Here is a 13229-nt window from a genome sequence, read left to right as displayed (position 1 = left end):
ATGAGATCATGTGATTTTAGATAAAAGTTAAAAATTGAATAAAATATTATTAGAATATTATTTTTATTTTAAGATTTAAAAAATTTGAATTGAGATTTGAAACAGCTGAATTATTTATTATATTTTATGTGTAAATTTAAAAAAGTTAAAATAATGTGATGAAATGAGATGACTTGAGAATATATGTAACATCACGAGATGTCTTACAGAATAATAAATAAATAAATGAAGTAGCATTACTCTCTTAAATAATTTTAAAAATAAAATAAATAAAATCAATTCAAATAAAATACGTCGTTCGTATTAAGTACTGAATTGACAAAATTCAAAACAAAAGCAGCATTTAGCAGACTGCAGAAAACATGAAAGGGCTCAAAGAATAAACAAAAGTGATTACAGTTAAAGTTAAAAGCTCGACGAAAAAACAAGAATCACGCGGTGCGTTTTTGGGGAAACCAAAAAGAGAAAAACGAAACCCGATGCGTAGCCGCTGATCTCGATCGGATGATGGCAAATTATTGAAGTCTTAACACATAGGAAGATCAGACGGTGGCGGTGGTAATTTCTGGTTCGGTTGCGGTCCATCCAACACAATCCACGCCATCCTCAGCCCCCAACTTGTGTGAACATCTAGATGACAATGCATGAACCACACCCCTGTTCATGACACAAGTCAAACACGATTATATGATATAATTTAATTTGTTTTAGAAATTTAAAAACTTGAATATATATATATATATATATATATATATATATATATATATAACGTGTACCTGGGTTGTCTGCTAGGAAGCGAATAGCCAGCCAACCACCGGCAGGAACACCCGCGGTGTTCCTCTCAACAGGGTCCACCAGATTGAAGCTCGCAGGGTCCTTGTTCGGATCATAGTTCCCGAAACCTTGTCCGACAACAAAGAAATTAAAACCATGTAGATGGAGAGGGTGGCTCTCGGCTCCAAGAATACTCGTGTCTTGCAGTACCAGCTCCACACTCGTGTTGAACTGTAGCACCACCGCACGCGTGCCGTTGCTCACGTTAGTGTTATTGGGCGGTGTTCCCGTATAGTTGAATGGCGCCGGTGGGTTCGCCGGAAAATCAGTGGTGTAAACCCCATTGGACTGTCCGAAAAAGTGGGCTTGGAGCATGGCCACCGACGGGAGCACGAAAGACACGTTGTTAACCGAAGCCGAAAATTTTGTGACGTTGCTGGGTCCTTGACAGGTTGTATTTTTAGGACACGGGTTGGTCCCAAGTCCGACAGTGAAGAAAAATTTCCTGCCCACAGTTTGTGGAACGTTGGCAGGGAACTGGGCATTGGCCAAGCTACGGAGTTTTCTGGCCAAATCTGCGACGACGTTTGTGGCATTGATGGCAGGGAGAGTTGCGTTAAGAAGAGTAACATTTTTAATGGAAGAGGATGAGCGGTGTGAAGGGTGCTCGTATTGGAGAAATCCGGCAACGGTGGAGTTGTCAATTGTGCCCTGGCCAGTGAAGTAGGGCCTGGCGGCCATGAGGAATGTGGCATTGGGGTAGCTAGGCTTGGTTTTCAGGAGAACGTTTGTGGTTTGGCCTGGGGAGATGAGGAGCTTGTCAGTTTCGAAAGGCTTAACGTACACAGCGTCGGCGTCGACGACGGTGAGAGTGTGGTTGGCGATACTGAAGAAGAGCTCGTCGTTGAGTGCAGCGTTGATCAAGCGGAGTAGATACGTCTTCCCCGGCTTTACCTTTAGCTTGTATGTATCTGCAAAAGCCCCAAAAGATCATTCTCCGACGTTTGACATTAGATCTTGAACGTACGTACTGAATGTTTTGGGTACGTTTGGTACCTTTAGAAGAGCAGTTGTACAATGGCCCCGGAAGACCATTAATGGTGTATGCATCTGAGACATTGGGACCTGCTCCTGTCTGGAGAGCCTGTTTAATCACAGCCTCTGGATCTACGTTGAACCACTCTCCTGAAAAGTCCAAAACGCCATGCAAAAACGAGAATCATTTCAGATCAGAACCAGAAATATTCTCGAGAATAGAATACCACATTGTTATATATATACAGCTAGGGATCGAGTTACCAAATAGGATGGGAATTTCCCTGTATGGTTTGTCAAAGGGATAAGATTCATTGCGCTTCGGGAGGATGACGATGGGTCCGTAAAGGGTGGCTCTTAGCCATGAGATGTGAGCATGCCATAAGAGAGTTCCTCTTTGTCCAGTAATGGTGAAATTGTATGTGTAGGTCTGTCCAGTTTGTATAGGACACTGCGTGACATAGGCTGGTCCGTCTGCCCACGCGCTTCTAAGCTGCCTAACTCCATGCCTGAAGTTCTCTCATAAAAACAAAAAACGCATATAATTTTACAAACAAGACATTTATTAGTTAGCATATTATATACAATAGTCACGCACTAATTATTATTTGTAAGCTGGATATTATATGTTCATAAACGCTAAAATAAAACGTAATTAATTAAGTTATATACATACCAATGAATGGTAACATTGTTTGTAACATGATTAACCACCTTAACAATCACTCGATCTCCTTCCCTCGCCACCACCCGCGGCCCCGGAAACTGCCCATTGACACTGATAATGCTCCTTGTATGACACAACCTCGTCACGTTATGGTACTTGATCTTTAATATTTTGCATGCATTAAGGCAACTGAAGTTAGAAAATGTATACTGGAAAAGCTGTTTCAATTTACAAAAAGTTTATATATGCAAAAAGAAGTTCCGGCCGGGTCTCAAATTAGTAATGTACATTGAATGTGTAGTGCCTCGTTATCCCTTGTGCAAATTCTGGCAATGAAGACACTACAAAGAGACCAAAGATCAGCAGAACCGCCGTTGAAGCAAATGGAGGAACATTGGGGGAAGTTGTACAGATCATCCCTTTCTGTCTGTGCATGTTTCTGATCTTTAGGTGTTGTCTGTAAGGTCGGAATTCCTTGGGTGCAAAGGGTAGGATACCCTGTGAGGGTTATTATATGCAGAGAATTAGGTGGCTGAAAGAAAACAGGAGGGGTTTTCATGGGCCTGGTTTCGTACTTTGTCACGGTCATGACATGGTATGCCCTGCGTAATTAGCTGTTGGTCAAGTTGAATTGTAGAGTGCTGATAAAGTAAGACTTTTCCTGTTCCATCTTAATTGAATTTGATTACCTCCGAGACCTGCTTCTTATTGCTTGAACTCAATTACCAAAACCAAAATGAGACAAATATTATAAAATAATTGTATTCAATTGTCGTAATTATATGCGGTTAACAAGTGATCAATCAATCACTACCGGCGTTCTAGATGTCTAATTAATATTTAATATCGCTGGCCTCCTACACGTACACATAGATTATCAATATATACATGATATCTAACCCTAAAAAAAAAAAAAAAATTATTTATTTATGATCAATTATTTTTTAAAAAAATAATTTATTTTCTATTAAAATGAAAATATTTTTATCATAAACAGTCGTTCTCGTTGTAAATAATCAATTACAAATGCTTATTTTTCTTTTGCATGTGTATATCCGTAGACATAAATATTTATTTCATTTTTGTTTCTGCTTTCAATTATCAATGTTGTCTGATCTAAAGGTTAGTAAATATGATGTCTAAACTCTGAAGGGTCAAAAAAAGGGTGCTGATCTTTTCGACACCAAAATAGGAAAATGCCGAGGTACGTCAAGACCTATATGCTGATTGATTCTTCCAAGAGACAAAACCCACGTACATGAATTTTCCATTTTTTGTTGCTCACAGATTATATATTCATATATAATAAGTTTGTTATTGCAAGATAAAGGGGGAAAAAGGTTAGTGCTTATTATTTGTCTCATCACACTCTTAATTATTTTGAATCTTTGATCAGTTAGATGAGGTTTTAGAATACTCCAAAATTTTCAGGGCAAATCAGAACACAATTTATAATTAGTTTTACTACTCATGATCATTCTCACACACCAAATATAATATTTATTTTTATTTTACTAATTGAATTATTCACTCATCATTCATATACCATACATTTGATAAGAGAAAAATAAATAAATAAATAAATAAAATATGACGATGAGTGGAGATGATGAATAAAATTTTTCGTTACTTATAAATATTATTGATACCACCATGCCTGGAGTACTTCTCACATGCGCGCACACACATGTATGTATGAATGTATCCCCAATAATATTGGTTGGGAAACTTCATGCATTAGAATGGAAATGCATGTAGCTTATAGAAGGAGATGGGTAGTTGAATTGCCTGATCTTGGTTCGTACGAATCTGGTCTAGGAGGTATGAGTATTTCCTACTTCCCTTCAAATGAAATAATCCCATGGGCCTCTCTTTCAACTATTTTGTCTTTGAAACGAAGGAATATATAGATCTTAGTGATCCTGATCATATCTAGCTAGCTAGCTAGCTAGATTAATTAATTTTAACCACATATAATTTAAATGAGTTTCAAGAAATTAGCAAACAGCTAGAATTAATTAGAAGATGATATGGTTCAGAGGCTTGGATTTTTCCACGCTTACATTTGCTTGTCCAAATGATTATTTTCGCTGGTCTCTTCTCCCTTATCATGTCATGCATCCCCGATCTAGTCTGATGGTGCATGCAGAGAAACATAGCGTGGGAAGCTTGAATATATAGAAAAGTGCAGAAATCAGCTGTTGAAACGAAAAGACAGCCGTTGGATTTTCTGTTCTAGTTGGTGAACATTAATCTTTTTCTACAGATCAAGTGCATGCCAACTGGTCCGGGAGGGGAGAGTGATGCGCCACCGGATCCAGTCCAGTTATGAAAAGGATTTATATCTGCTCCCTTAAGTGAACAAACACCAAGGGTTGAGATGTCATACCACTGTAGACCCATGTAATCAAAGTGTTTGTGATTAGAAAAGCTCATGTCCACCTAATCCCCATGGGATTCCCTCAATTGATTGGTCAAAGATTTTGAAGATGTTTGTGTGATGAATTAGGAAACTATCAATACCAAAGGACCCATCAAGGGACCAAGATTTTCTCATCACAGGGTGTCTTCAAATGGGAGAATATAAGATGAACACTCGCGCTATATAAATTTAGATTAGGGTTGGAATCAATTCGAGCCGAGTCGATCTTGACTCAAATACGAGCTCAAGCTGAGTTGAGTTATTTTTTATCTTTACTCGTGCTCTTTAACAAGCCTAAGCCAAGTTGAGGGTTTTTTTTTTTTTTTTAATGAAGAGCCGGTAGCTACCACCCACATAGCAGCTCCGTCCCAATTTTATTAATCAACCCTCACTTATAGCCGAGGAATACCTTAGTAACCAAAAAAAAAAAATACTTGATATTTACATAATAACCATGCAAATATCCCAACCATCAAACCATCCAACGAAATAAAAACAAGAGCTACACCAACTAACACCGAAAATAACCAGCTAACCATGCCTAATATAGGCCGTACCCATTTTATCCAATCTATACAACCCTTTGATAACTCTAGGAAGCTGAACACTAATATAAGCCAAGTTGAGTTATTACTTGAGTTTTTGAGTTTTACTCGTATTCTTTTAAATATTTTTTGATTTGTTTTTTAATTAATTGAATCATTACAAATACAAAAAAATAAAAAATAAATTGAATTATAAGATTATAAAAATTTTATGAAAACATTTTTGATATGGTTCATGCATTGTATTTATATATAAAACTACTAAGTCCTACATACTAACTATTATATATATATATATATATTATAAAATAGCTACTGTAATTTAATCACTTAAGTACTTTAGTAACTACGTTTAACTGTGGACAATGTTCAATATAAAGACATAAATGACTAGATTTAAGTAGCTGGATTACATGTTACATATTTAACTATAAAGTTACTATATTTTACTATTAAATTCAATATATATAGCAGCGTATCTATATATATAAGAATAAGTTATACATACTATACGCACATACACATATATATTCACCAATGTTTGGACAAGCTCTAATCGAGTTGAGTTAACTAGTTGAGTCAAGCATAAACAAGCAAGCCTTAACGAGAGTACTTAACCAAGCCGTGTCAAATTTAATCAAGTATATGTCATTTTCTAATCGAGTTGGTTTCTGCATTCACAATCAAGATGTTTTTCACGAGTTGAAATCAATTCGAGTTTAGACGAGCAAATGTCGAAGAAGCAGTCGTATTGACCGGTTCATTTACCATCCTAGTTTAGAGCATGGAAGCTCCTTTATAAAAACTGAAATAAAAATTAAATAAACTATTGTACATTTAGGGTACATTTCATCTACACGAAAAATAATAAATATTTTATGTATTTTGAAAATCTTCAGATTTTAAAAACAACTTCAAAAAATCTTTTTCCAATATGCATATGGGTATGTCTTACCAAATAAAAGGACCCATTCAGAAGAAAGGATGACATTTGGGCCAAAGCCCAAGCACATACATTAGGCTACATCACAAGATCAGTAAGAGTTTCAGTACCACAGCCGAATGTTTCAGTACTAGAGCCTACACTAAGCATCTGATCCTATATACCAATTTTTGGTTGAGCAATCTACTATAATGACAAGTGTTTTTTAACGTTTTGACAAAATCAAGTACTCAGTTACAATGCTTTGATGCTGTGTGAGACATTTTCACAAACACCTACCTTGCAATTGTCTTTATATACATGTTTTTTTTTTTTTGAGTAAATGGGTGTTAACCTTCATTAAGAGAGGACTTACAAAGTTGATTTGAAAAACAAATCAATTACAATCGTTAATATCTTCCCAGTACACTTTTGTGATTGACATGGTCTAGTCCAGACAGTAAATCTCTAAAGACCTAGATCTTTAGAGAAAATACCACATCTGTCCACGACAGAGATTACAAAGCCCCATATCCCGTCTAAGCAGGGTAGGGTATACCAAACCCCAACAACTTTGTCAACGCGGAGGGGGGACTAATACTCCATTCGGACCAAAGTCTAAAGGTACTAATTTTTTTAAGATTTTATTAACCTAGAAATTACATTACACAAAGAAAACTACAAAGAAAAGCACTGCAACAAAAGAAAAAGGAACACAGAGGCTGCTGTGGTGCGTGCAGTACATGCGCCACTCTAGGAAGGGAACCGCCAGTCGACCTTGGAGATCCTGGATTCACAGACTCCAGAAACGCCGCACATGGTGTTGGTAGAGGGCTCCCAAGTGGTGCGTGAAGGTCACGCGCTAAACAACGCCGAAATTTCGAGCCGCGCGTGCGGGCTACTCGCCGCTCCGTTTGGTGCCACATTCGTTGGTCTTTGAGATCGGCGGCAAGGCATCACCATGGCAGGGCGCGTGCTGGCCTGTGGCGGCGGGAAGACGCAAATCGACGATTCACTCTTATTTCGCCTGAAAGTATACAAGAACACAAAATAAAAATTACATAAAAGAGAAGGGATGGAGGAGGAGGAGGAGGAGGAGGAGGAGGGAGGGAGGGGAAGGGAGCCGAAGCTCCCACCCGTCTTTATATACATGTTGGTATCGACATTTTAGTGTAAGCAAGTGTACCCAGCATCTATTTTATATCATAGATTCCTAGCATTCATGTCTAAACCTGCCGTGATATACTTAAATAGATAATAAGATAATGAAATATATATAACTCTTTTTTATAACTCTAATCGATTGGAAAATAAAACTTTAAAATTAAAATTAAATAAAATTAAAAAAAGGATTAATATTTTAATAAAATAGAAATAATTGTATATATTTAATTATTCAATGGATAAAGGTAAGGTTATGCTTACTACATCTAATTCTCCACTTCCTTAATTTATTTATTTTTATTTTATTTTTTGGATAAGAAAGATATCTATTATTTTATTGAAAATCTAAAGGCGAAATGTTGATCATCACCTTTGAATAACCTTTTTACTCATCATACTTTATAGATTTTAATTGGACGTATTGACCAAAAATTCTTTGTATTGAAATGACCAAGTGTCTACCAATTCAGGGAAAAAAGACCTAAGCTCTAACATAAATCCAGCCGATACTTCCTTGCAACGCAAAAGCTAAAGGTAAGGTTGATGACGATGATTAACAACAACGTCAAAGTCAATGGCTTCCAATTTCCAACAAAATTCTCTCTTTGTCAGCGACTTCATCTTCACCTCGTTTTTTTAGGGACAAATTCTATGTCATGACCTTATTTTCCTATTTTTGCAATAAGATCTTAAAATTAATTATAATGGTATCTTATTATATTAAAATGAGCATTCAGTATATAATATTTTTCTTACAAAGAGCTGATTAAGGTTGAGTTTAGATGTTGAATTGAGTTGAACTGAATTAAGTTCTCTATGAATAGTAATGAGTTGAGATGATAGAGTGAGTTGTGTGAGACCCATCTAAGATGAATTTAAATGTTTTTGGGTGTTAATATGAGTTTAGATATATTTATGAGAAGTTGAAAAAGATTGTGAATCCCACGTGTAAAGAGATGTTGAATTAAAAAAGGTTGTGGATCCGAAGTGTAAAAAAATTTTAAGTTGAGATGAGTTTAGTAATTTGACAGTTAAGTGTTTGAATGTTAAAATAGATTTAAATTTAAATTGAACTCGGCTGAGTTGAGTGTAGTCTAACAACCAAACACAACCTCTGTCTAGAAACATATATGTTTTCAAATATTCTCAGACTATTTTACTACGAAAATTTTGAGAACAAACTTGAAGAATGATTTTACAACATAATTTTTCTTTCAAAGAGAAAAATGAAACTAACTGTTCAAAATTTCACCAATACTTTTAAGACTAAGCTCAGTTTGGATACAAAAACATTTTTATTCCATCTCATCGTTACAACTTTTTTAAATTCTCATACAAAAATATAATAAACAATTCAATTTTTTCAAATCTCAAAATAAAAAATAATACTAAAAAGTATATTCTAACAAGATTTTATTAAATTACTATTTAAAACATCTTATCTAATCTCATCTGAACTGAATATCCAAACCCAACTTAAACAAAACTTATTTTGTTATGAAATTTTTATTATTATTAACGTTGATAATTCTCTTTTTTAAAAATATTTATAATTTTAAAATATATAAATTTCATGCCTTCTTTTAGAAATAGTAATTAAATTTAAAAAAACTATATGAAATTTATACACCTAAGACTATATTTAGTATTATGATACAAAGATTATGTTAGTTTATTAGCATTTTATCGGATTTTGTTTTTAAATCAAGCTTCTTGTTCTTAAATTGGTGGGGAAATCTTCTAAATGCTTTCCACCTTCGATTATTTATTTGTGCTTTATATATCGTTAAATATTGTTCTCTTTATTCTTTGTTTATTTCCTTTTCCAACCATCATATTTCTGTACTTCCCTAAATCCTACATATCATATTCACTCAGTACAACCATGATTGAAGGCGAAAATACATACATGATAATATACCATTCATTTTCCAAAGATTAAGCTAAATAGGATGGATAAATTTTTTACATTTAAAAATAATTTGAATAGCATTCCATCACCCAATGCAGTTCCTCTGATTCTTCAACTCTGCCTGCAACTGGAAACCAACGCTCCTCCTCAAATCAACCCCCAAAATAACAACAAATCATAGAAGAACAACGAGGGCTCAAACTAAGGAAGGAATCCACCATCTATATAGAATTACTGGTTATATTTTTGCGGATAATTCATCTACGCAAGCAAGCAATTCGTTTTGCTCCCTACCAAAACTAGTACAAATATACAAAGTAATCAAATGCTCTCTCTACCTCACAATACAGTTCTATTTTCATCTTGAGTCAACAAAAGCTAAAGCAAAACATGACGCTTTGCCCGGCACAGGCTTCCCTTCTTGCTCTAAGAGGCAAATACAGCAGCGAACAGGGAATCGAGATCTGGCGGTTGGAAATACCCATTCTTCGGTGGGTCCTGCATCGTTCTGCTTGCTGATTTTTTCTTTGGCGGTGGCGGACAAACGGAGATTGCAGGAATCTGATATTGACTGTGCCTCGGCGTCATACACTCGTCCTCAGATCTCTCGTCCACCTTCATTCTCAGCAGTCAAGAAATCGCAGTTACAACGAAGTTCTGTGAGTGTAAGCTCCAAAATTTTGGTTTCGCAAGTGAGCAATCGAGAATATATATACACACACGCGCACACGCGCACGAGATAAAGCTTCGTGTGGAAAATTTTGAAATTCGAATTATTGTTCCCGAAGGCGGTGAGAAATCTTCTCGGGGAAGGATCCGCGAAGTTGAGGAGGTCTTGATCGTGCGGTGGAAAACAATGACAGCTAAGCATGAGTTGGAGCACCGACGTGTTCCTATTACACGTGGCCCACGTCGAACCGTGTTTTCTTCATTTTTTCAAACTGGGCGGCGCACGAACTTGAGGGCCTGAGGCAAGTTGTTGCGCGGGAAAACTAGAATTATTTTGATCCTTTCGAGAATTAGCTATTTCTTAAGTGTACAAAAATTAGTTTTTTTTTTTTTTTTAATAAAGTGTACAAAAATTAGTTGGTTCCACGTATATGTATTTTGAAACTATATATTATCATAGTGAATAATTTTAGATGAGTTAAATAAAACATTATTAAATTATTATTTTTAATATAATTATTATTTAAAAATTTAAAAAAATTAAATTATTTATTATATTTTATACAAAAATTTAAAAAAAATCACAATGATGAAATATAGGAAGAAAATTTTTGTATCTAAACAAAAATTTAAAAGTTGAGAATATTTTTGTATCTAAACAAAATCTTAATGATTAACATCTTCTTTAATATTTTATCTGACACACAAAAATAAAACAATTATTTTATTCGTATGGTGTTCATGATATAACTCAAAAGATTCATTATATTTATTCCCCATATTTCATATATATGTCTCTTTAAATTAGATTTTTATACATTATTTTGAGGAGTTTGCATTTTGAAACAATTTCTCTCTTTCTTTCCTTATGGATCAATATGGTTTGTGAATTCGCAATTGTTTAGCCATATCTTCTGTGTCATATATAGCTTAAAATTTTGTGGCTTTATAATTTTATTCTGCTTGGCTTCAATCAAATTATGGAAATGAAAATCTTATACGAAGAATTTCACTCAAAATTGATGAGAAAGTATTAAGACTATATTTGGATGTTGAGCTGAGTTGAATTATTTATGAATAATAATAAGTTGAGATGGTAGAATAAGTTTTATAGGACCCACTTAAAATGAGTTTAAATATGTTTGGATGTTAAAATTAGTTTTGATATATTTATGGGAATTTGAAAAAGGTGGTGGGTCCCACGTGTACAGAGGTGCTGAATTGAAAAAAAATTTAGGTCCCACGTATAAAGAGATTTTGAGTTAAGATGAGTTTAATAATTTGATAATTGAGTGTTTGGATTATAGACTCAACTTAAAATTAGACTGAACTGAATTGATTTCGGTAGATTCCAATGACCCAAAATTGTTCATTGAACTATTCAAACCCTTCGGCCTGTAAATGTATCAGCATTCATAGGATTAAGAAGATAAATGCTATTTATCTCTTTGATCATATCAACCTTTTACTATTTTTGAATGTGGTACTGAATGATTAAAAAATTATTTGTTATTGTTCAATCATTTTGTTGCATCAATATATCATGACAACAAAATAAACATTATATATAAGAGTGTTGATATCAGATAAGATAAAATGAGTTAAGATGAAAGTTGAGATGAAAGTTGAAAATTGAATAAAATATTGTTAAAATATTAATTTTTAATGTTATTATTGTTTTAAAATTTGAAAAAATTGAATTGTTTATTGTATTTTGTGTAGAAATTTAAGAAAATTATAATAATTATATGAGATGGAATGAAATGCTTTTTGTATCCAAACCGAAAGATGACATCTTAGTTATTTTACATCATTTAGTTATTGTGTATCCTACATTGAATTATATAAACGTTTGGCTAAACTATTAAAATAGATTTTTAATATTTCTTTGTTATTTTGTATTTTACAGATCATGACAAGGATGCATGCTATTACTTCAGCCTGTTGTATACACCCAAGTAATACAAAGATGGGTTCCCCCCATTCTTACTCGAAAGCAACAATGAGAAGCCCAAGCCCACAAAAGCCCAATGTTGTATCACTCCCTTTCATTAATTTCAATATTTATTTCCTCAGTGTCGCTATATAAATACTAATTAATCAGAATTTACAAATGGAAAAATGTGTATCAGAAAATTAAGTGAGCACAAATTAATAAGAATAAAATGAATCAAGCGAGAAAAATATATTTTAAAAAATATCCTTAAAAAGAGTAGTAATTAAATTCAAGATCAATGAAGTACTCTAAAAACTTAGAAAAGAAAGGGGTTATGATACAAGGAATTAAATTACCAATTAGATGATCTTCTCACCTATAACTCTCTTTTCAAAACGGGTTTCATCACTTTTTTAATTAATATTGATCCCATAATTATGTCATGATAAACATCGTTCCAAAGGACAAGCTGCGGGTAATGATTGACCAAAAGATGTTATAATAATGAAGGAAAATTTTGAATGCGATCCATTTGGGGGATGACTGCACACGAATCCATCCACCTGGCTTGTTAAATGAAATGGTTCGTTTTATTTTATTTCAATTGACTGAGTTTTGGGCAGGAGGAGGATTTAAATGAATTGGGAGTAGGCTACATGGGATCTGATAGAACGAAAGGGATTTAAATGAAACGGTTCGTTTTGGGAGGTGATGAGTTGAAACAAAATGTTTCATTCGACTGAGCCTTCCTTCTCTTCTCTGCTCTCTGCTCTCTCTCTCTCTCTCTCTCCCCTCCACCTAAATCCATCCTGCTTCCATTTTTTGTTCTGAACCTTAACCCTAACCCATCATCCTCTTATTCTTTTGTTTAACCCGCATTTTTTGTTCCAAACCCTAACCCTAACCTCCAGCAAATCCCTTTTCTCCGTGATTTGTCGTCGAGGCTAACATTTACTCGTTCTCAATAACCGATATATCTCCCTCTCTCTTTGTGATTTTCAATAAATTTAGGTTGATTAAGTTTGTGTTGTGGATATATTTTGATTTTGTTGTTTTCAAAAGTTAGGTTTTGAATTTAGGTTTTTGATCTGGTATGTAAAGCTTTAGGTTTTTAATTTCTAGTTTTGAGATGAATACCAGATTAAGAAGTTCTACTGTCTTGGTACGAGGTTTGTGTTTCTTA

The 13229-nt window shown here is 34.4% G+C and overlaps 1 protein-coding gene across 1 annotated transcript; it reads right to left on the bottom strand.

Annotated features, from left to right (window-relative positions):
- Window positions 1–279: 279 nt before the first annotated feature.
- On the bottom strand, window positions 280–3056 carry LOC108979942 (laccase-17-like). The gene is made up of 6 exons (XM_018950745.2): window positions 2765–3056; window positions 2486–2637; window positions 2074–2318; window positions 1831–1959; window positions 777–1745; window positions 280–657 (listed from the first exon to the last, which is right to left on the bottom strand). Exons 1-6 carry the CDS (start codon window positions 2909–2911, stop codon window positions 527–529), a joined length of 1773 nt encoding a protein of 590 aa, XP_018806290.1. The 5' UTR covers window positions 2912–3056; the 3' UTR covers window positions 280–526.
- Window positions 3057–13229: the final 10173 nt, after the last annotated feature.

The sequence above is a fragment of the Juglans regia genome, chromosome 3 (genome assembly GCF_001411555.2).
Source record: "Juglans regia cultivar Chandler chromosome 3, Walnut 2.0, whole genome shotgun sequence".
NCBI lineage: Eukaryota > Viridiplantae > Streptophyta > Magnoliopsida > Fagales > Juglandaceae > Juglans > Juglans regia.
Note: the sequence above shows the minus strand (reverse complement) of the source record. Positions and strands in the feature narration are given on the sequence as shown.